The 25,486-nt window shown below is 46.5% G+C and overlaps 1 protein-coding gene across 13 annotated transcripts in view; it reads right to left on the reverse strand.

Annotated features, from left to right (window-relative positions):
* SNX14 (sorting nexin 14) overlaps window positions 1–25,486 on the reverse strand; it is a 2,214,134-nt gene that overhangs the window by 1,720,050 nt on the left and 468,598 nt on the right. For all 13 annotated transcript variants that reach the window (XM_069606348.1, XM_069606351.1, XM_069606342.1 and 10 more), the window contains one exon: window positions 15,280–15,367. In XM_069606348.1, the coding sequence (XP_069462449.1) occupies window positions 15,280–15,367 (88 nt within the window). The remainder of the gene's footprint in view (window positions 1–15,279; window positions 15,368–25,486) is intronic.

Raw genomic sequence — 25,486 nt, forward strand, 5'->3', positions numbered from 1 at the left:
AATGTCGAAAGGCACGAAGTAGGCCCAAGGCCAGGCCTTCTCGAAACTTCGATGGACGATCTACAGTGGATTAAGATCTTCGCTGGCAGCGGATGCCCGTTGCCGGTAGCTTTTCTTTGGTCGAAAACGAGAAGTGAAAATTGGTCAAAATGTGTCCATTTTCTATGGAAAAAAAAAAACTCAAAAATGTACATAATAGCTTAGCGAGCAACGCAAGTACTCCCAACACTGAAGCATGTGATAAAAATCTGAAGAGGGCCACCAGCGGTGGAGCTTAAGGAGAGGACTGTCATTGGATGGGGCAGTATGACCTAGAGGACAGTGATTGGTTTAGAGGAGAAATACAGTTTTTAAGCTCAAAGTGAAACTGTTTTTTCTTTTTACCGAGGTTTCCCAACCTGACGACCGGGAATATTCATTAGCATGTGAATCCACTCCAGACCCCATGCTGGAGAATAGTGCTTATTCCCAAGGAATTAAAAGACCCCAAATCATGCACCTCATATAGGCCCATCTCGCTCCTAAACACTGATGTTAAAATTCTGGGTACAGACTAGAGAGGGGGTTCTTGCCTCCCTAATTCACGGAGACCAATTCACAGAGACCAGGTGGGCTTTAAAAAAGGTAGACAAGGGTCAGATAACATTAGAAAGACACTACATCTGATCCATCTGACGAGGGAGCAGGGGCTGGATGCATGCCTAATCTTGTTAGATCCGGAGAAGGCATTTGACCATGTGGAGTGGAAATATATGGGGATGAATCTGGAGCGAAGTGAATTGGTGCAAAAATTCTGGAGATTAGTGGGGGCGCTCTATAACTCTCCAACAGTCATGGTTCAGGTAAACAGGGCAATGACAGCCTCTGTTAAATTATCCAGGGGTACCAGACAGGGTTGCCCATTGTTGCAGCTGCTGTAATCAATGGTCATAGAACCCTTAGCAATCGCCATTAGAGGCAACCCAAAATAAGAGGTATTCAACATGATGATATTGAATTTAAACTGTCATTGTTTGCAGATGATATCTTGGGGTATTTGGTGGGAGTTAAGGAATGACTCAAAGAACTGATGGAAACCATAGGCACCTTTGGCAAATGTTCCAGCTTTATGAATAATACGACCAAATCAAAAATCCTACCGATTAGCCACAATGGACCAAGGCCTAACCTAGAGGCAGTGGGAATAAGGATGTCTGTTGAAAATGAGGAAATTGCATATGTAGGGATTAGCGTACAAAATGACCTATCAAGACTTTGGTCCCTGAATTACGACCCATTTCTCAAGGTTTCGCGAAATGATCCAAGAAGATGGGGTACACTTATAATATGCTGGTTTGGGAGGATGATCTCAATTAAGATGAATGTCCTTGCCTGTTTGCTCCATCTGTTTTCCACGATTCCATCTCCTCTGCCAAAGAGCTTTTTTAAAGATCTTGAATATGTGATATATGGATTTATTTAGCAGGGAACAAAGCCCAGGATTAGGAGAACGACTATAACCCTTCCTAAGGATCATGGGGTATTTGGGTTCCCGGACAACCGAGGAACGTATTGGACGTTTCCAAGAGCTAGTGCAACACACCCTAAGAAAGTGAGGTACTTATGTTCACCGATAAAGGCAATCGCTAGTAAAATTCGTCACCACCCAACTCTAGAAATGTTATGGATTATTTGGAAAAAAGGAGGGCAGAACGAGAAATTATCAACGTGGCCCTCCCCTGTGACCTCGCTCTGAGGGTTTTCCGATAGATTTAAACCAGTTAGGAATCCATAGTGCAGGAATGGTAAGATAGCAGCTTAGAAAAAGTAGGCAAGCTTTTGCAAGAGGGTAAGTTCAAGGGCTACAAGGAACTGTCCAATACTCTGGGTCAAGAAACCATTAGTGCCTTTGAATACCTGAGGGTGAAAGGGCATCTCACAGACACTAAATGGTTGAAGAAACTTGAGCCCAGCTCACTCCATTGGAAAAGGTACTGAATGAGGCACAAACAAAGAGATTGGGCTTCATTACACGTATGGAGGCAGCCATGCCCTTAAATAAGGGCATGACTGCCTCCATACCGGGTTCCAGGACCGGGTTCCTTCAAAAGGAAATTACAGGGTCATTCCAACCTTGGAGGACCCAGTAATTCCTCATGGAAAAAACCCATCCCCATTCCCATTTGAGCCCCCATAGGGCTCAATGGGAATGGGGAGGGAGCTAATAACGGGCCCGTTAATAATAGGTCCGTTATTAGCTCCCAGGTCCCCTTGCGGGACCCGCTAAGGATGTCTAGTCTGACCAATTAAAAAAAAATACGGTGACAGCCTAGCTGTGCAAGTTATCCTGGATCTAGTTACGAGAGCAATAGAACAGAATTTAAAAATGTTATACGGTTAGCACAGAGACCCTTTAAAGCTCTCTGGAAGGTATACAGAGGTTTCCCTAGATTGTCCCCGAGGATGCGGGCAAGTGGGCTTATTATCTGATACATGGTGGTCATGTCCTAAGTTCCAAATTTGCTGGTCGGAGCTTTTAAGTTGGATAAGAGATGTGACGGGGGTCCAACTAGAGATGAACATACTACAAATGCTCCTGGGCATCCCTCCAAGGGAAAGAGATGAATAACATTTCCCTGAGTATGTGGGAGGCACTGTTGAGAGTAGGACGATTGATGGGGGCACAATAGTGGAAGAGTCAAACCGTTCCAGATAAGGAGGAATGGTTGCATAAGGTATGGGACATATTTACAATGGAAAAATTGACATACCTGATATGGGATGACATGGAGGCCTTTCAAGAAGAATGGGGGATGTTCATGAGTAAGCGGAAATGGCCTGTGATAAAGAAAGGGTAACAAGGTGGGGGAATGGCCAGAGACACTCGACCAGGAGTGGGAAAGGGTTTGATCTGGAAAGGCGAAAAGTTTAAAAAAAAGAAGGAAAAAAAAGCTACTATGTAAATAGCTGGAAAAGGAACAAGTTACTTACCTGTAACTTCATCAAAAAGTCTTGGCTTGAATGGTTTGGTCTAACTTGGCGACATCTGATAGTAATGAAAGAAAGTCAGAATAGCTTCATTCAGTGCATTGAGTCCATTAAGTCGCGTCTCCCAGGTGCAGGGTTTAGCCAAGTAAAAGACCCCTTGAGAAACAATGTGAGGTATGAATAACCGGGAAAGAGACTGCGCCAGATATTTACAGAAAACGTTTATTATTCAAAAATGCCCTTAAAAAAGATGACACGTGTTTCGTTCCTCCAAGGACCTTTTTCAAATCAGGGTTAATGGTCTTGAAGTCATCTAGTGCCCCTGTCACATAATGTGAACATTTGAAAAAGGTCCTTGGAGGACCGAAACACGTGTCATCTTTTTTAAGGGCATTTTTGAGTAATAAACGTTTTCTGTAAATATCTGGCGCAGTCTCTTTCCGAGTTATTCATACCTCACATTACTTACCTGTAACTGTTGCTCTCCAGCATGGGTCTGGCATGGAAAAAAACAGTATCAGTTTCGTTTCTGATCTGTCTTAGTAGTAACCAATCACTGATCTCTGGGTCATACTGCCCCCAGCCAATGACTGCCCTCTCCCTAAGCCCCTCCCCAGGCAGCCATCCCCAGATTTGGTAGCACGTAAAGTGGCAGTATGACCAAGTGAAGAGGCACAGAGGGGAAGAAGGGAGGGTTCGCATTGAAACCATGCCAGACCCATGCAGGAGAACAACAGTTACAGGTAAGTAACTTGTTCCTTCTCCAGCATGGGGTCTGGCATGGATTCACATGCTCATGAAAATAAGAATACATAGCAGTATACACATGCACAACCACGGGAGGTGGCAACAGGCTCAACATTAAGCATCTCTTACCTCCTCACCAGGCTCACCTTAAGCGAACAGGTTGCGCAGCACTGCTTGGCCGACCCTGGACTCCTCCCTGGAGTCCCGATCGACGCAGTAGAATCTTGTGAAGGTGTGCGTCGACCTCCACGTAGCAGCCCTGCAGATGTCCAGCAGGGCACACCAGACAGGAACGCCGTGGTAGTGTCATGATCTCTGCTTCCAAAAGGTCAGGGTTTTCCCAACTCCCTTGGAAGCAGATCCATAACCCAGGTTCCGATTGCCAACCAGTCCCAATTGGGACCTTTTGGACCCAGTCCTGGCGCCAGTGGCACCAGGCTCATAAATATGCCCAGTCCCAGCGCTGGAAGCGCCGGGCTCATAATGCTTGGGTGGACTTACCTTCAGCAGACCATGCTGCTTACTTGCCTGCCAGTTGAGCCTCTGATCCTCTTCTGTTTGGAACTACTTTTCCTGTTGGGTGGGGCTGGAGCCACTCCCTAGATTCAGAACACTGGAACTCTTCTGGAAGGCAGGAACTCTTTTCTTATCAGGAACTCTTTTCTTACCTAGGCGTGGCTGTGGAAGGAGACACCTAAGCACTACAGGAGGCTATTTAAACCACACCCGGTGGATGAATCTTGCTTTGCGTTATTCTGCAACCTCTGCAGCAGAACGCTCATCGTGTCTTCTGCATCCGGTCCTGGGCCTAAGGAAAAAGGCTTACCATCCTGAATCCAGTCTTCAGCAACACCTATAAAGACAAGAAAGAACAGGTTAGCATTCCGGCATCTGAACGGCAAAGGCTTACCATCCTGAATCCAGTCTTCAGCAACACCTATAAAGACAAGAAAGAACAGGTTAGCATTCCGGCATCTGAAAGGCAAAGGCTTACCTACTCTTTGTGCGCTCCGGAGGTCTTCACACTGCATTCCGGCATCTGAAAGACAAAAGTTTACCAACTCTTCGCACGCTCCGGAGGCCTTCGGCGCTGCATCCCGCATCTGAAAGACAAAACAAGGTGCGTTTAAAGACATTGGGGAACTTTAATACTCACGTGCCATTACTCCTTTCCACATCTAATCCAGTGGGTATTCCGGCACCCTGCAGCCGCTCCGAACTCGTACCTGCAAAATAAAAAGACAGTTAGAGCGCATAGTGAAGCAGGCAACAAGCGCTTACTTACGTGCTTCCAGGCGCTTCTATTCATCACACGGGCTCCATCTTCAACTCACTTCAGCCCGTCATCCGCCATCGCCGGAACCCTGCAAAACAAGAGACATCATTACTAAAGACTTTAAAGACATTTGAATGACTCGAAACTTACCGTTCGTGCAGTAAACGACGGACAGCAGTCCTCTGAAGTCAAGAGGCCTGCGCTACCTATCCAGTGAAGAAACTGGTTACAGCACCCTGCCCCGAGGCAGATGGAGAGCCCGGCATTCACTTACCTAAGGTGAGAGCGTTAACCTTTGGGGGTCTACAGGAGAGGAGAAGAGGAAAGAGATAGGGACACCCCAATAACCCCAGTTCATTAACCCCATATTTTCTATCTGCAGACATCTTACTCTACACGTCAGGCATACAGTGCACAGAGGTCCAGCCCAAAGAGCCAACCGGGTGCTACACATCACCTTTGAAGATACGGTAGTCGCCCAGTCAAGACCGGCGCCTCTGCGAGAATCAGGTGAGCGTTACAGGTAGCAGCGATCGCTCTGGTCGAATGGGCTCTCGGACGGCCGGGCAGCGGTCGGTTTGCCAACCGGTGACAGTGCATGATGCAGCCGGAGAGCCACCTGGAAATGGAAGCCTTCGAGAGAGCCTTCCCTTGATTCACAGGTCCAAAGTTCACAAACAGCTGTGATGTCTTCCGAAAACTCTTTGTGCGGTCCACGTAGAACTTCAGCGCTCTAGCTACGTCCAGCGAGTGCAGAGTCCTCTCGGCCTGCGATGAAGGCAGCGGGAAGAACACTGACAACCACAAGGGCTCATTGAGGTGGAAGTCCAACGGCACCTTGGGCATAAAGGAGGGGTGCGTCCTCAGCACCACCCTTGTGTCGTGAAAAGTCAAGTATGGAGGCTTGCAAGATAGGGCCTGGATCCCTCCCACTCATCGTGCGGAGGTGATGGCCACGAGAAATGCTGTCTTCCACGACAGGAACTTCAACGGCGCCGAATGCATAGGCTCGAATGGGGCCCCCATGAGCCTGGTCAGCACCATGTTTAGCTCCCCCGCCGGGGCAGGGGCCTTCACCGGCGGAAACGATCGGAATAGTCCCTTCATGAATTCCTTCAGCAGGCGATGAGACCACAAGGACGCCCGTCCTGTAGTTCTGGAGTATCGGGAGATGGTAGCCAGATGTATCTTGATGGAGGCGTGAGCCAGTTCAGCTTTGGCCAGCGACAGTAGGTACGGCAATACTTGAGGGGCTGTAATCCGCAGAGGGTTAATCTTCTGTGCACGGCGCCAGACAGAGAACCTCTTCCACTTATGTCCATAGCACTTGAGAGTTGACGATGCCCTGGCTTTTGCAAGAACCTCTCTGCAGTCAGCGGGGATATCATATCCTCCAAACTCTAGTGCTGCAGGAGCCAAGCCTGCTAGTTCAGCGACTCCGGGTCGTGATGAAGCATGGTGCCTCCTTCTCTGGAGAGAAGATCCGCGTCCGTCGCCAGCTTGATAGGTGGGGACGTTGACAAGTCCAGAAGGTCCGGGAACCAGATCTGTCTCGGCCACGCCGGTGCAACGAGGATCATCCTGCACCTGGACCTCTTGAGCTGGTTGATGAGACGGAGCAGCAACGGCAACAGAGGGAACGCGTACAGGAACAGGCAGTCCCAAGGGAACGAGAAAGCATCGCCCATGCTCCTCGGCTGTGTGTACCTGCTGGCGAACCTCTGGCACTTGGAGTTTGTTGCCGTCGCGAACAGGTCGATCTGGGGTTTGCCCCATCGTTGAAAGAGCCGATCCACCTGGTCCTGGCGTAGTTCCCACTTGTGGCACGAGCGCAGCTCCCTGCTGAGTGAGTCGGCGATGGTGTTTTTTATTCCTGCCAAGTGGAAGGGAACCATGAACCTCCCCTGGGTGACGGCCCAGTGCCACAGATCCTGGGCCTCCTTGGATAGGGCTGGGGATCTGGTGTCTCCCTCCTTCCGGATGTAGAACATCGTGGTGGTGTTGTCGGTGAAGATCATCACCACTTTGTCCTTGAGGGACGGAAGGAACGATTTGAGTGCCCAGAACACGGCTTGTAGCTCCAGGATGTTGATGTGGAGAGACCTCTCCTCCGGGAGCCAGAGCCCTCTTGCGTGGAGATCTCCAGTGTGGGCCCCCCATCCCTCCAGGGAGGCGTCCGTCGTCACTGTCTCCTGATATTCCGGGGTCTGAAAGTCTGTGCCTGCCGTGAGGTGCACACGGGTACCCCACCATAGAATCGCCCGACGGAACCCCTCGTCTTTGAAGCTGCCCGCCGCTTGAATCCAGCAGGCGTCGAGGAACTCTTGTAACGGACGCATCCGAAGTCTGCAAAGGGGCACAAGGTAGATGCATGAGGACATCATCCAGAGGAGGGACTTGATGGACCTCACCCTGGCCACATCCACGGCTAACAGGCGCTGCACCTTGCCCAAAATGGCCTTCGTCCTTTCTTCCGACGGAGATGCCAATCGCTCCACTGTATCGAGCTTCGCTCCCAGAAACAGTGCTACCTGCGAAGGAACCAGGTGGGATTTGGGGTAGTTGATGGCGAATCCCAGTTCCGTGAGCAGGCGGACGGTCCTTGCTGTGTGTTCGACGGAGAGTTCTCTTGACCTTGCACGGATTAGCCAGTCGTCCAGGTAGGGGTAGACGTGGATCCCCGGCAGACGCAGCCGTGCCGCCACTGGAGCGAGGCACTTGGTCAACACCCTGGGTGCCGACTTTAATCCGAACGGCAGGGCTCTGAATTGGTAGTGACGCCCCTGGACTACGAATCTGAGGAACTTTCTGTGTCCTTTTAGAATAGAGATGTGGAAGTAAGCATCCTCCAGGTCCAACGGCGATAGGAAGTCGAACTCCTCCAGCTGTCCCAGCACGTGCTGGAGGGTGACCATCCTGAATTTCTGTGCCTTGATGTACTTGTTTAACCGACGCAGGTCCAGGATGGGGCGCCAACCGCCTGTCTTCTTTCTGACGAGGAAGTACCTTGAGTATACTCCAGAGCCCCGGAGTCTCTTGGGGACAAGCTCGATGGCACCTTTCTTGAGCATCACCCTTACCTCCAACAGCAGTTGAGGGACGTGATTCTCCTTCCTGGCCATGGGAGGAATGCGAGGACACTTCTTTTGAAATTCTAGCGAGTGTCCGCGGGCCAGGGTGTCCAGCACCCAACGGTCGGTGGAGATGGACTCCCACACGCTGACGAACTTCGTCAGCCGACCTCCCACCGGGGTGCTTCGGTGAGGGCCCCGACACTACGGCCGGTTCAGTCCTGCTTGGAAGAGGCCTTGCCGCCTTGGCCTCTTTGACGACGGCGGCGAGACCCTCCTTGCTTGCCGCGGCCTCTGTAGGCCTCCTGGGACGAGGAGCGGGCCGCCTGGTGGTACGTAGAAGAGCCAGCGCTGGATCCCTTGGAGGCTCCCTGTCTGCCTCCGGAGCTCCGAAAGGGCTGCCGTTGCTGAAGGACTCCTAGGGCTCTGACTTTTTCTTCGCCTTCTCACCTGCTGTGCCCTTCTCCAGCCAGGCGGCGAGGCGGGAACGACGATCTTGCTTGGTCCGTTCCGACAGGTTCTTGCTGAACGCGCAGTCCTTTTCCACGTGCGCCTGTCCTCATGAAGGCAGTAGAGACATCTCAAATGCTTGTCCTCCTTGAAAACATTTTGCAATCCGCATCCCGGGCAGCTCCTGAACAGCTTGGATCCGGGCGTCGAGCTTCCCTTGTCCTAGGCCATGTCCGTTGAGGTAGGCCTCAGATCTTCTGGAACCTCCAAGAAGCGCAACTCGACAAAAACGTCACCCTTGAGGGGCGTAGAAGAATTCCGAAACGGGTCCCCGTTATCGGAAGTGGAAACGGTGGAGCTTGAGGCTCGATTAAACCGAAAAAATGAGAAATTCTCCTGAAAAAGTGCGAAAACGCAGTAAAAGCTCGAGAGCTAAAGCACGAGGACTCCCAACACTTGAACGTGTGGTAAAAATCTGAGGATGGCTGCCAGGGGAGGGGCTTATGGAGAGGGCAGTCATTGGCTGGGGGCAGTATGACCCAGAGATCAGTGATTGGTTACTACTAAGAAAGACAGATCAGAAACGAAACTGATACTGAATTTTTCTTTACCGAGGATTCCCAGCCTGACGACGAGGAACATTCATGAGCATGTGAATCCATGCCAGACCCCATGCTGGAGAAACCCAATGATAATGTTGTGTTTCCTACATATCATGATCTACATGTGTTGAATGGCTGCTAATCTGGTAATGTTATGAGGAAAATTGTTGGGGGGTAGCAGAACTTTTAATTTCACGGTTTCTTTTCTTTCCTTTATGTTTCAACCATAAAAACGTGATCAACATGGTTTTTAAAAAAATAGGTTTTTGAAAAAAGAAAAGGAAAATCATAGAAACATGTGTCGTCTATTCCACGCTCTTATCAGAAAGCTTATCACTGCGAATATCATAGATACATCATTTTAGATCTTACACAAATCTCGAGCTTTAACCAAAGTTCTGATCCTATGGGCCTTCAGTTTTGGAATGAACCATGTTCGTCAGATTTCATGAAGCACTGAACAAAAGAACAGGAAATTATATTCATCTTCATAAGCCGAATTGCACATTGGGCAGCCCTGCGAAGATATACCAGACCGATGGCCAATAAAGGAATGCAGGGCAAGAGTACCTACATGGACTCTAGCAAGTTCCTCTTAACTCGATATATGGACAATATAAGATATGGTTTGAAACCCAGATGTAGCTTTGTCCTTCGCTATTTCTTAAAGGTGGTCTTACTTCCATCCCTGCTTAAAAAGTTAAACGTATAAACGTTGACGCTAAGATCTATGCAAGCGTACTAGTCAATTGCCTCGCCCGCATATTACCGTTACTAATACTCACAGATCAGGTTGGATATGTAAGAGGTAGACGGCATGGACAATGTCCGTAAAACCTTAGACCTAATCGCTACTTTTGAAGAAGGTGAAGATTGTCCCACCCTGATGTCCATCGACGTGGAGAAGGCATTCAACAGGGTCGAATTGCCTTTTCTGCAGGCAGCAATGGAGTGGGCAGGGCAGGGTCAGCAATGGACGTCAGGAGCCCTGGCGCTATATCGGAACACCACGGCCAAAGTCTTGGTCAACAGTATTGCCTCAAAATCTTTCCCTTTGTCACGGGGCACACGACAGCGCTGCCCTCTGTCGCCCCTTTTGTGTGCCCTGGTTTTAAAGCCGCTGGCGGAGGTGATTCGAACAAATCCCCAAATACGAGGGTTGGTAAAATCGGAGCGGGAATATAAATTGCCACTATTTGCTGATGACATTTTAGCATACATCACTCACCCAGCAGAGTCGATCCCTGCCCTTTTTGCTACTCTAGTGGAATATGGCGCCCGGTCAAGATTTCATGCCAACCTAAACAAAACAGTTGCTATCACACTGCAGTAATCTTCTGCTCTCCCAGGCCACCTGAAAGCAGATTGGGGATTCCAGTTGCCAGCTGAGGAAATTCAGTATCTGGGAGTTCAGATAACAAAGGACCTACTGAGCGTATTCCGCGTAAATGATATGCCCCTGTGGATCGCCATTAAATCAGACCTAGGTAGGTGGTCCAAAATAACACTTTCCTGGACAGCCAGATTAACAACAATCAAGATGAACATACGCCCCAGACTATGATTCCTTTTTCAAACACTACAGGTGGTGGTCCCAGAGGCATTCCATGAAGAAGTGAAATGTACCCCACTAGCATTTCTGTGGGCCGGCCGGAAACCCCGGATACCATACACGACTTTAATAACAAACAAGGATAAGGGGGGATGGGCTACCAGGATCTCTATGAGTATTATAGGGCTGCACAACTTTGCGTACTTCTGGTTCACCTGTGGTAAAATACCGAGAAATAATGGGTCTGCCTTGAGAATGGTTTATTAGCACAAGTAACCCTGGGCGAGTGGCTATAGGTCCCTTATAGAGCCATGCCATATCGAATTCGGGAGCATCCAGTCTTGGGGGTATTGTGCTCCCAGTCGAGACCCACACAGAAAATGCAGGGAGTGATGTCCTGGCCGGTCCCATTCAGCTGCTTCTGGGCCCCTCGCCACCATTAGAGACTTGTTGGTTGACCCGAATCGTTTTCAACCCCAGTATGAGGGTGGGTTGGTCAGAGCGGGCCAGATGTGAAAGGAAGATACCTATATGACAAAATCAGAATTGGAGGCAGCGCAGGGCATCATTATATCGCCACTGCACTACTTGCAGCTGAGAAGCGTGATGTTAGAATCGCACTCGGGAGACTCCCTTCAAAGGCCACTGACCCTTTTGAACGCACTTTGAGTGAACGCCGCCACTCCAGGAGGTTTAATTACACACTTGTATAATGCTTTAGTCACTAGAGGGCACTTGCCACAACCACGCACACACAGGCTAAATGGGAGATAGAGTTGGGGCTGCAGGATTCCCCAGACACGTGGGTGGTGATACAAAGGGCTGTATGGCCCACATCAATAACGATGCAATATAAGATGCATAATGGGAAGTTACTAATGCGATGGTATCCAACTACACAGAGGTTAGCAAAAATATATCATGGGGTTACGCCATATTGTTGGAGGGGGTGCTCCCAAGTCTGTGATTATTGGCACCAGTGGTGGGGATGTGCAATGAAATTAAATATTTTATTTATATCGCACTCATACACAAGTGTTTCAGAGCGTGACCAGGCAAAGGGAGGGGAACAGGGGAGAACAAAGACAACGATCTTACTAGGCCCAGTGACATTAAGAGCGCACAAGTGCAATATTATGTGATGTGTTCAATATCATGTGATGCAAGAGTTCAGATGGTCTGGAAAGAGATCCTAGGTTGGATACAAGCCATAGACGGCAACGGCAGAACCTTATCCCCCGTTACTTATACTGTTTGGTGTAGAAACAGACGCAGAAGGGACAAACACAGTGCTTTTGCACATGCCCAGGAACCTGCTTCTGGCGGTCAGAGTCTGTCTCCCGGTTAGATGGAAAAGCATCAACCTGCCAATCAAAGAGGGAGTGGCTGGATAAAGCTGGCTCCCTTTCATGGAATATTACGCTGCACACAAAGACGCACAAAAGAAAGCAGCCTAGAGTCAAGAGTGAAGAGAGCCAGTGGACCGAAGACCAACAGAAAGACTACAGTACTAGTGGACTCGGACCAGCCCTGGTAGAGTGACAGGAAAGGCAATGGTCTTGGTGACTAGTCTGATAACTGCAATGTACTGTGAAAGAGATAACAATTGTTTTGTTACCCAGAGCTATCTCCCAGATGGGTGAGGGGGGTGGGTGGGTGGGAGGAAAGGGAGCATGGGAAGGGTGGGAGGAGGGAACCCATTCATCTTTGAGACTATTGGCATAGACATACAGCCATTTAAGTACTGTTTGGTTAATGTTCAATACTCAGTAATGTGAACATTTTTATTTTTGTCTTGGGCAATCACGCAGTACGAATGCCCATTTCTTTAATTGATTGCTTCGGCTGTTGTCTTGTGTAATTTGTCAATTGAATCTTGGTAGGAAAATCAATAAAATTCTGTAAAAAAAAACTTAAATAAAATCCAACTGCAATATATATTTTTGGTTTGTCACTATTTAGTGTGATCAATTATTTCAGGGCTGTCCCATAAGGAGCCCAAGCCAATTTTGAACAGAACCTGCTTTACATGCATAAACCGAGCTCAAGGTTTCAAGTGATTAGTCGATAAAACGTCCTGCATCGCCTCCCTAAAGACGATCAGATCCTGGCATGACATTTTGATCCATAATAAGACTGGTTACATTTGTACTGCATTATCAATGCCAACTCGCTCAGTTCCATTTTAACCAATGCGCTTGATGTCGACCAGGGCAGGGATAATACTTCTTAAAAAAAATAGATTTTCACTGATAACTAGATGGCCGATCTTACTGTATTATTGTAGGCCCAGAGTTCGGCACCATAAATAGAAGGTGATAAGAGATGGCTTCTCAGAGACATCAATAGTAGGTTCCACTGCACAGTCCCCACATTTTTTTTAGAAAAGCTTAGGGCAGCACATATTAAGAGTTGAGAATGCCAATTGCCTTTTGACTTAAATCAAACCCACCGACCCCTCCCCCCCAGCACACCCCAAGTAATCAAACTCATTCACGTTTTTAATGCTGACACCGTCCAAATCTATAACTACTGGTGGGAACTTTCTACTGTGACAAATCATCATCTTGGTCTTTGCTACGTTGATAACCAAATCTTCAGTTCTGCACAATCGCACAAATTCATTAAACACTTTCCTTAGTCCATGTAGTACCAATGGTACATAAGGCGCTATATAAATGCAAAGTAACATAACATAACTGTAGTGGTGTTGAAAGCAGGACTGCATCTTCCCGCAAATAGTAAAATGTTCAGTTTATATGTATCAATCAGGGTGCATGTGATGCACCAGTAGTGCAGTAAGTCATTAATAAACAATGAGAACAAGTAAGGGGCCATTACACAACCCTTTCTTACTCCCCGGGTTATGGGACTGGTTCTGTGTTTTCCTCTAAATGGCTCCATCTGACGACTGCCATATTTCTACAATAAAGGGATTTGATGTATTTCAGCATTTGTGGTGAAGTTCCTTGCTTCACCAGCATTTCCCACAGTAAGTCTCGATTTACATTTCGAAGGCTGCCTTTAGGTCAACAAATAGTACATATAAAAAGGCATAGCTTTTAAGATTTTTGGAAAACTTACTTCTGGATGATCAAAGACAACCTAAAGACTTCTGCAATGGTTCAGACTCCCTTTCTAAACCTAGCTTGCACATGGTGGAGCATACATTCCTCTTGGATCCATTGAAACAGTCTAAAGGTTAAAATGCTGGCATATACATTTCCCCAAACTATCAAGCCGAGAAACCCAGAATTGCGGTTCTGTTTTAAACAGCTCCACTAGCATATTGTCTGGTCCTGATGCAGTCATGCTTTTCAGAGCCTCGGATATCGGATAAGGATGTAGATACTAGAGCAGAATCCCTTCCACACTATATGCCTTGCAGGCGTGAAAAGACATTCCCTGGAATCCAATGCGCAGTTTCTCATCACTGGCGTCAAGCTCACAGATGTGCTTCTGAATGCAACAACTTTCCAAAACATGCCCTAATAATCATGTTCACAAATAGATGCATGAAGTTCTTCTCATTTTTGGTCAATTTCTAATTTCTTTTTCAGCTCAATGGTAGCTTTGCACACTGATCTAGAATATGTGATGTCAGCCAAAATATGTTTCTCATTGGATGTTAAGGTTCCCGTTTCACTTTTTTAGTCTCTATCAAACCAACGATTCAATGTTGGATGAGCAGCTGTCTTTGTTGTTTTAACTGGGTGAGTTACAACGGGTCTTATCAAATCCACCAAAATGTCATAAAATACAAGTTCATCCATTGGTCATGAAATGACCCCCTGAACAAAATCACAAAGTAAAGGATAAATCAATTGATACATTTTAGGCAACAGTGCCGGCCAAATACCAAGTCTCAAATTGAGATTGTGACGATTAGTAGAGACATTTAAATTCATAGTGGCAACGGTTTTCAACATTCAAAGTTGTGACCACTATCTGGGTGATCACGTGCATGCATTGGTTTTAACATTTTCCAGTGTGTTTCAACAATGAGACAATAATCAACAGGATGATTGATCTATAAATCAATAATTTATTTTTGATATAATTGGTTGGTCTAAACATTGAATTTCTAAGTAAGCGGTAACTGGAGGCTCTATAATCCCTTAGTATGAAAAAAGTAGTCAAACTAATAGCGAAATACAGCAAACCTTTAGGGACACCATTATTACTGGCTCTAAAGCTCCACTTATAAGCCACGTCTAATATTAATGTTAAAGCACCACTCAAGCCAAATCTAAGCAGATTAATGACACTGGTAGACTTTTCAGCCCCCACATTACAATCTCACCCTATATGCTCTATACCAATATTTTGGCTGCACCCTGCTGCGCTAAAGAGGCACAAATAAATAATGTTACATGCAATAAGGATCAGTTTATAGATTACACTCACCACAGATGATATACTTTTAGAATATATCACTAATTACAACTAAAAGGTGCCATAGACCAGAAAAACATTGGACGAATACAGATGAAATGGAGTTAAAAGCGAACGCTGAAGAAGGTATTCAAAATCACTACAAAGCCATCAATAAGTCACCACCATTTTCTAAAAAAGGGCAATAAAAAAAAGGAAAATGTACAAATGGTCACCTACCTTCTGAATCCTGCGGACCAGCACAGATGCAAAAAAGCGTAGGGTTACTCTTAATTCATCCACGAAAGATTCATCGTCAGTTATGTTCCTAAGACATTGAAAATACTTTTAGTTTTCTAACAGCCCCTTCTTGAGATTCACTGCAGATTTTAAGTGTGTATAGAAATGTGGAAAAAACAATAAAGCATGGCAATAGGTAGTCGGTGTGCCCACATTCTCCAACAAACATTTTGCTTTTGAGGAATCCAGGCAGGTATTACTAGCGCATGGACTGGGTAGCGTGATGCAGGGCAGGCTGTGCGTGGTGCGTAGTTTCGGATGGAAGCAGCCCCCAGGGGGAGTGCCGCTAACAAGGTGCAGGCAAGAGCGGGGTGAGGGTGTAGGAGATGGCTGGGTGATTGGTTCTGGCGCGTCTCCACAACATTAAATGGCTGAGCAAGGAGCACATATAACGCCACTAGTGCCAAAAAAAAGGCAGGTAGCACTGGGACATGGAGATTCGGTAAAAGTGCCATGTGGAAAACGACATAGACCCTACCTAAAACAGTGAATCAAAACACGAACATCGTAAGTAAAACACGAATAGGTAAACATGAAGGGTGGCATTTAACAATTGACCACACACAGGGTTAGTGCCCTACATTCTTGTGTTCTACATTTCACAACAGCAACATACTGTAAACATTGTACCTGGAATGGCAAACCTGCTTACTAATTCACTCTAAGACATGGGCATAAAATACAGAGGTGCTGTCAATCAACTAGACCAGATTCGAAGGTATTGTTAATGATAGTATGTTGCATCTTTCTATGCTTGTGATATTCAATAATTCTATAGTGCCTACTATGAGGATATACACACAGTTTTACAAGGCCAGCATTGCCTATACACTTGGCAACAGTCTAATGCATGCTGTGTTTTTTAAAGATGCAGCATTAATTCAGTGCTGTCTTTATAGCTCAATCATCCACAATATCAAGATGGGGTACACCGATAAGGCGAATTAATAAATACATTTGTTATGAATAAAAAAAGAGAGACACCACAAAAAGTGATTTGCTGTTTAGTTCAGAGTTCGATGAGATGAGAAGGGCAGAGTCTCTGTTTTTTGAAGATTAAGACCCAAGTTATGTTGCCACAGTATTAAATGGCTGCAAGGCCCTCCGTGAAGTGGGCAATATCTTGTACCATGGTTTTTATGATAGATTTGTGCATAATCTACATATTGCTTGACTGTGATGTTCAATCTGTGAATAAGAAGCCTGAGGGGTTCCATGTAGAAGTTGAAAAGCATAGGCGACCACATAGATATCGGAAGAATTGCTGTCCGCTGCAACTGCATGTCGAGTGATTAGAGCAATGGTTTGTTTTTGACACAATCGTACACATCATGATAAGTAGGCCAAGGAAGTTAACTTGGTGAAGCAACAGACCATGAACCAGAAGGAACTTACTGCAAGAGGGAATGAAGCACCAGCATGCTATAGCAATGTTAAAATAAATACTGTACATCAATATCCACTGCAAGATCACAAAGAGAACCAACTTCTCTTGAGTTTCTGTAGCAAACAAACATGGCGCATAATCCTCGACTATTTGCAGACATTTACTTACCTCTACAAACCGATATTCGGTGGAGAAAAAAGTTGAGAAACTTCTGCAAAGGGTCATGGTTGGGGGGAAAACATTAACGTCTATTGTATACTTCACAGTACGCTTTACCTCCTGTTAATCTTTCCTCACCACATGTCTACTTCTTTTTTCGTACTTTTGTGTTTTCTTATCAATTCTCAAAGACAATCAACTAAAGCGCACAGATGAACCACAAAAGGTTTAAAGTCAAGACACTTACTTGCATTATGACTATTTGTTAATTTGTAGTGATAGTTGAATTTTGAGGAGGGCTCAGACTTCCGGCCGCCCACCTTGCATCATATATCACATGCTGCTTAAAAAGTGTATTAGTAGAACGCTGAAATTATTAAAGTACTAGAAAATTTTAATGTAACATTGTTCACCCCTATCAGTATTATACTGATATGGTCACTCACAGCTAGTCGTACAATCCACTGCTTGTTGGAAAGTCCACACATAAACGTCTTTCAACCCCAATAATCAAACCCTCATGAAAGAGGTGCTGAATCAAGTTGCTAAGGTGGTTGGTGTAGACAGTGGAATATTAACAGCAATTGGCATTGGCTCTCACTGACGGTTGAAAGCACTTGCACAAAATGTGTGCTGTCCTTTCCTTGCAGTCAACATGGCAACCTGATTAAATATTGCTGACTATTAGGTTACTCACTGCTTGGACTGCGGATAATACTGACCAAAACTGAGAACTGGCGGCCAACACATCAGGAAACACCGCCGTTCAGGAGAAACCGAGAGAACCTTCTGCAACTACGCCGAAACTCAGTGCCCCAAAACCAACGCCTGTGAAGAACCAGACGGAGCTCCTTTGGACCCGCCAAAGAAAACCCAACAAAATGAGAACTATACTTCAGATAAAATCGAAATTCCAAGAAAAAAGCAGAAGCCCAGTAAGGAGCAAAATAAGGCCCAACCACGAACAGGCTCAGAAATGATCTCGAGACTCTCCCAAGCTCGAATTTTCAAGATGGAGCAATTGACGGCCGGGAAAAACTTTGTGATACTCAACAGAAAAACTATCCTCAAGATCCTAGCTAAAATTCCAAAGTTGAAATCCCTGGATACAGCAGATCTGGTGCTGATTGAACCTTACCACAGGCACAAGAAGGCAAAAGCGTATCTCCACGTCACAAAGGCAGCAAGCAGTAACCTCAAATCAGACGTGATCTTAACCTTGAAGGAAATGGGTTTTGCCTTTGAGGAAATTACTACACCAGCACCATCTGACAAAAGCATATATGCCCCAAGCAGTTCGATAGAAAATCACCCTGCTCATCCAACGGGCACAGAGATTCAGATTACAAAGAAAAGAGACGACACGAATAGGAGGTACACGGAAAGCCAGCAAGGCCGATTTCAAGCAAATTACATTTCAACAAACGACAATGCAAACTACAAGAGATCTAATCACACAGAATACATAAGAAAGAACGACAGATGGGTGAACAAGCGAAGGCTCAATTCTTTCACTGAGCAAAGCGCTGACTGGTCCCATAACAAAAAACGTGAACCCATTGGTCCATGGAGATGGCTGAAAAAGGTGCTAAACCCAAATACTCAAGCATAACAACGAAACGTCCCATCAACGCCAACATACAACATTGCTCAAGAATCTCGACACGTCTCTAAACCAAAAGAAACATCTTTGTGCTCATGGAACACGAGAGGCCATGAACACTTAACTAAATCAGATGCATTTGACCTGGCACAGTTCGACATCATCTGTCTCCAGGAGACCTGGTTGACGGATTTACCAACGATTGACGGCTATGATACCTGTATTTCACGGGCAAGTAAGGGCCTGTTTGGCAGACCATCATCCGGCCTTTTGACCGCAGTCAAACTTGGATCGGGCATCTCTATTAAAAAAAAAGTAATAGAATCATACAGTATCTTGGCCTTACAAACAGAATGGATCCAAATGGAAAACTCCTCACGAAAGAAAACAAAATCCAGTTTAACCATTATAAACGTGTATTGGAATCCACAAAGAACAACCAATACTGAGTTCTGCAACGCCGTCGCAGGCACCCTAGATAAATTTACCATCGAACTGGCCACTGATTACATCCTTATTTGTCGAGACCCTTAAACGCGAGGTGCGACCAACTCGCGATAAACCCCCATCTGTCGCCATCTCTAGAACGCGGTTCAATATGGTCGGACGTTATGGACTCCAGAAATTTTCACAACGTGGCAGCGCTGTGCGGCCGCTTTCCAATGATTCCACCTGGGAACGTTTGGACACCTCAGCCACACTGGATTATATTTTCGTCTCACATTCCCTTCTCTCATCTTTCGATCTCTATGAAGTCTACCGAACCAAAGCCAGTGATCACAATTTGCTGTCAACGACCTTTGTGTCAGTAAATACTCCCAAAGAACTCTATCCCTTCGACTTGGAGGTTTTACGTAACCCCTCTCGAATCCAACTTTCAGCAGCTAACATCACGGATATCTCCCGGAAATTTGACGAGGCAGATGATAACAACATATCCTCACAAATTAGGCCAAACTACCTCCTGTTACTTGTGAAGTACAGGAAAAAGCAAAGAAACCAAGTTCCATCGATTGAATACAAGACCCATGAATATGACTTGCAAGTGGTGATGAAAAGAAGAGTACTCCATAAACTGAGACGTTTGGCTAAAGTTTCTGATAACAACGAACAAAAAGAAACTGCCATTGCGGCTGCAAAATCATATAAAGCATGGCTGAAACATCATAAAGGGACAATGTATCAGAACGATGCGGAAAAACTGCTGAAAATCCTAATGTCCAAAAATACAAAAGACTTCTGGGCACTGATCAAAAATAAAAGCATCGAGTCAGCCAGCCAATTATCAAACGTTATACCAGAATCAATCTGGATTTCCTTCTTTGTAGCCCAATTTGCACCATTGCCTGAAACAACAGAAGCAACTGCTTTCCCTACAGCGACTCCTTGGGCTGATCTCACAGACCAAGAAGAGATTTTGACCACGATACTTAAACTGAAAAGATCTAGGGCACCGGGCCCTGATGGTCTAACTAACATGGACCTAAAACAACATCCTAAGGAATGGTCCTTCCTAATATCCAAAATGTTCAACCAAAGCCAGGCCAAGAAACAAATCCCTAAAACTTGGACAGAAGCACTGATAGTGCCCATCTTCAAAAAGGGAAGTAGAGATAATCCAGCGAACTACAGGCCTATAGCCCTTTTGGACATTATGGGGAAAATTTTCGCAACTCTTCTCCTATCCCGATTTCACAGATGGGCAAGAACAGCTCCATGCCTCGACGAACTCCAAACAGGCTTTGTCAAAAACGCAAGCACAAGCAACAACATTATGATACTAAACATCATAAAAGAAAAAGTGAAGAACGGCGCCCCAAAACTGTTCATTGCATTCATGGATCTGACACAAGCTTTCGATAGAATTGGGCGTAGGAAACTTTGGTCAAAGCTATCAAAGTGGAACTGCCCGGGTGAAATCCTAGGACCCGTGATCGCTCTGCACACAGATACAAAGCTGAGAGTTCGGCTCAACAAACAAGGCCTGATGTCTGAGTAATTTCCATCGGAACGAGGCGTGAAGCAGGGGTGCCCGCTTGCCCCGGCCCTCTTCATAGCATTTCTGGGAGATTACCAACACACCCAATCGGCGATAAGAGCTTTTCCCCCAAAAATAGGAAATACCGCAATATCCAGACTTTTTAATGCAGACGATCTGATCCTTATAGATCAGACCCAAATTGGGCTTCAACGCCAACTCAACAACTTGGCCAAATATATCGAAGATAACGATTTGGAAATAAACACCAACAAATCAAAAATTCTGATCATGGGAAAAACCTGTTCAGCTGCAAGCAACAACGGACACTGGTTCCTGAAGAACAAGAAGATAGAGATTGTCTCCAGTATAAAATATTTAGGAATAATGTTCGATGCAACGCGCTCAGAAAAGGCTATCCATTTGGCCTTGTGGGCAAAAATAAAAACGTTGACCACTCGACCAAACTTGTAGATCGGAAATATGGAAACTGTTCTCTTCTACCAGCAATCCAATTCTATAAGCAAAAGGTGGTCCCATCAATAACCTACGCAATGGATGCAGCTTTAAACATTCAAGATACGATCTGGCCAAAGTTGGAAGGTTATTTGTGGAAAGCAGTTTTGGGCCTCCCGAAATCAACATCTATTTCAGCTATCAGGCGCGAGCTGGGCCTCTTATCATTGAAAGCATCTGTCAAGCAAAGACAAATAAGACTTTTGTGCAAAGTCATTTCTCCAGACGCTCCACCATTGTTTAAAGCGATCTAAAAGGAACTTATCCAAGGACAATGCAAAGCACTGAACAAATGGGAGCAAGAACTGCAAAAAAATCTGGCGGATATAGCTTGTACATCTGAAGACTTAATTCATAACCCCGCCAAGATAAAAAGAAAAATAGCTCAGGAGGACTGGATTCAAACATGCGAGGTAGCGATGGCAAACAAGTTGCTCACTCACTTACCACCGACTACAAATCAGCTTAATAGACCTTTAAATTACTGTATAAAATTTCCTGACAAAAGGCTACAGAAAAATTTCATGAAAATAAGATTCAACCTCATGTTAACTCAAGAAATTAAAGCCTTTCGGACAAAATCCACTACTAAAATATGCAGACTATGCCCAGAGACGCAAAAGGTGGAAACTGTAAAGCATTTACTACTAAATTGTGACAAAACGGCGTACCTGCAAGAAGCTTTTTTACTGCCCCTAATGTATGGCGCAACACTTCGTGAGGAAGATACATGGTGGTGCCGTTTGATTGCGGGCGAAAAGGTCCACGGCGGCGGTAAAGATTTTGGAGGCCGCTCTCAAACAAGCAACAGAGAGTGTAACCTCACCCAGTACTCCCTAACAAAGTCCCTTCCCACACGCCCCATTCGGCTCCGCTTGCTATGACACACTGTACTTTCTGCAACGCTTTCATGTGACATATGAGAGGTGATTTCTTGTCAAAATCAAATTTTGTTTTGATTATGAACAAGTAAATAAAAAAATAAAATAAATACATGAGAGCTGGAGTAGAGGATGGCCACAATCTTCAATATCATAGAGATTAAGGCAACCAGGGGCAGCGTAACCGTACACAATCATCACCTTTATATATAGTGTTTAGTGAAAGTGATTACAAAACCAAAAAGCCTGGCTGACGGGCGTGTGAACCTGAAATAGTCTACTTTTCAATAGGATCAGAGAGCAAAGGCTGATATGGCGTAGACTATCAGCACTCAAAAGAATGGAGAATCTGTGTTTACTCTTGTGAAACTAATGTATGAACCTATAAACAGTCAATTTAAACTATCATCACAAAAAGATGCTTTTTGTTTCTCGACATCTGTGTCAATTAACAGGTCGCCCCTGTGAGATGCAAAGTTGGGTAGATGCCACTAAAAAAGCTGTCAGGTCTCCAAAACAGTCAAAAAGTGGAAAAGATGTGAAAGTACTTCAAGATAAGGTAGAGGTCTTCAAGTGAAAATCATGCTGAAATAACGTACACTCCTTGGCTTGAAAAAGGGGGCCGAGGTGGGCACTATGGAATACTTGTAAATACAATCTTTTGTAATCTCAATTTTAGTTTCAAAAGGATACTTAGTATTCAGTTGATTACATAGTAGGTGCTAAGAAAGAAAGAACCGTCCAACACGTGTTTCACAATCCTGTACCAATGTATACAAGTACTGAATGCAAGCTTCTTCAGGGAAGAATATTAATCATGTACTCCATGTTCTACTCACTCCTCCTAACCTTCATGCAGAGGCCAGATGTGGTATGTCTGTGTTTGTATTTGAGGCTTCTTTTACTGAGAGCAGTAATGGGGTATTGTGCCCAAAAACTGCTTTGAAGAAGCTGGCATTCCCACACGGGCTACCCCATGTTATTATCCTTGCAACTGCAGATCTCGGCACAGTACAATCACCTTCCATTAGATTGCTATTTGGTCCCCTATAAAATAAGTTACTCACCGTAGTAGTCCCCTTTCCTCCATACTGCATGGGTGTCCCTTCCTAGGGACGGGAGACGGAACCTTTTTCACCAGAAAAAACCTTCTTCGCCTTTAAATTTACAGGCGCGTGGGGATGCAGCCCTGGGAGCATGCGCTGCCCTGACTCTGCCCTCCGGTGCCACACCTCAGTCGCCATAGACGCATCTACAATATATTAACATTGCCTAATGACACCAGTTTTATTAGGGTGTAGGATGCTGGGACATATGGAGGAAAGGGGACTAAGGACTAAGAGTACGATAGTCACTACAGTGAGTAATTTATGATTACTCTTACGTCCTGTCCCCTTTCCTCCATACTGAATGGGCGATTACAACTGAATGTAGCCCTAGGGTGAAGAGGAGACACTCCTTAAGCAAATAGGTTTCTTAGAACCGCCTGTCCGAAAGCTGCATCTGATCTAGAGCCGGTGTCCAAACAGTATTGCTTGCAGAAAGCCAAAGGTGTGGGCCAGGTGGCTGCCCTGCTTATGACCTGCCAGGGGACCTGCCGTTGGAATGCAACGGCCGTGGCCTTGGCCCTGACCGCATGGGCGTGCATGTTAGCTGGAAGTGGCTTGTGCTGCCCCTCATAGGCCTCTTTGATGGCCGAGACCATCCACCATGCTACAGAGGCCTTGGATGCCTGATACCCGGGCCTGGACCCACCAAAGGTGACAAACAGTGCGTCTGACTTGCGGAAGCCCTTGGTCCTGTCCAAGTAGAATTTCAGAGCGCGTCTGACATCCAGACAGTGCAGGACACTCTGAGCCTCGTCCTTAGGCTCAGCAAAGAACAGAGGGAGGACTATTTCCTCGTTTAGATGGAAAGAGGAGGGTACCTTTGGAACGCTGGATGTGTCTGCCGGACAACCTTATGCTTGTGAAAATTAGTATATGGCTCTGAAGCCACCAGAGCCTGGATCTCGCTGACTCTGCGAACCAAAGTGAAACCCACTAGCAGGGCTGTCTTAATGGTGACCAGCATGATGTCCGTGGACCCCATTGGCTCAAAGGGCTTGTGCGTCAAGGCGCCCAACACTACATTGAGGTCCCACACGGGGTGTGGTTTTTGATGGGCGGGTAAAGTCTGGCGAGGCCTGTCAAAGCCTCTTGACTATTGGGTTGGAAGAGGAGAAGACCTCCTCCTCTGAGTTTCTGTAGGCCCCTATGGCTGCCAAATACATGCGGCATGTGTCCACCTGCACGCCTGAGTGTGCAAGGTGAGCCGAGAAGGAGAGCACATCATCCAACTTGCGCGTAAGGGGGTTGATCTCCTTAGAGTCTGCCCAGTGACAACCTAGTCCACTTACTCTTATACTGGCTCCTGGTAGCCTTGCTCCTCACACCCTGAATGATCTCTAGGTTAGCCTGGGAGAGGCTGAGGTGCCTTAGCATGACCTGCTCAGGAACCATGCTGGGAGGGCTAGCTTCTGTGGCGCGGGTGGATGACCCTGCCCCCCTGTTGCTCCAGAAGATGTGTTGGGCCCGTTGGAAGGTGAATGGGTGGCCTGTCCGAGAGGCTGAGCAGCTCCGAGAACCATGGAGCTATCAGAATAATGCTGAGGTGACAAGATTCCTTTATTTTGCAGATCACCCTGTGGACCAGTGGTGTGGGTGGGAAGGCATATGCTGTCATGCCGTTCCACTGAATCTGAAATGCATCGCCCAGGGAGCCGGGGCCCTGCCCCTGCCAGGACGCAAACTGCTGGCACTTCTTGTTGTCCCAAGAGGCAAAATGATCCACCTGCGGATGCCCCATATGCTGAAGATCTGCTGCCGTACCTGATTGTTCAATTGCTACTCATAATTGTCCGCTCCCAGCCTGCTGAGCCTGTCCGCCTCCAAGTTGGACTCCCCCGGTAGGTGGACGGCCGTGTGGTAGATGTTGTTCTCCAGGGCCCATTCCGACATGCCGACGGCTAGTCTGCACAGTGGAGGGGATCTGGTACCCCCCTGCTTGTTGACATAGTACATGCTGGTGGAGTGTCTGGACGAGGACAACCTTGCCCCCAATGACTGAAAGGAAAGCTCTGAGTGCTAGCCAGATGGCCTTCAGTTCCAGCCAGTTGATATGAGACTCCTGCTCCTGCCGGGTCAATACTCCAAGGACGCTGTGGCTGTCCAGTGTGGCTCCCCAGCCCTCGAGAGAGGAGTCCGTAGTGATTGGGACCTGCGGGGCCGGATGCCGGAAGGGCTTGCCCATCCGCAGGTTGCGGTCTCTGGACCACCATGTGAGGTCCCAGTGGAGAGAATGAGGAATGCTGACCAGCTCCGCTTGGGAGCCCTGCTCCTGATTCCATGAGGCTGCGAAGTGCAGCTGTAATGTCCTCATCCCGAGTCTCGTGTGGGGGATGGCCAGCAGGACATCCACCATGAGTCCCAATAAGTGTTGGTACCACCAGGCCGATGTGAACTCTCGGGTGAGGAAGTGAGCTGTGGCCCTCTTGATGGCCGTGATCTTGTACTCCGAGGGGAAACTCTCTCGGAGCACGTGTCCCAAATGAGGCCCAGGAAAGTCAGTCTCTGCATGGGTTG

This window comes from Ambystoma mexicanum, chromosome 4p (genome assembly GCF_040938575.1).
Source record: "Ambystoma mexicanum isolate Mex_15411 chromosome 4p, UKY_AmexF1_1, whole genome shotgun sequence".
In the NCBI taxonomy this organism is placed as follows: domain Eukaryota; kingdom Metazoa; phylum Chordata; class Amphibia; order Caudata; family Ambystomatidae; genus Ambystoma; species Ambystoma mexicanum.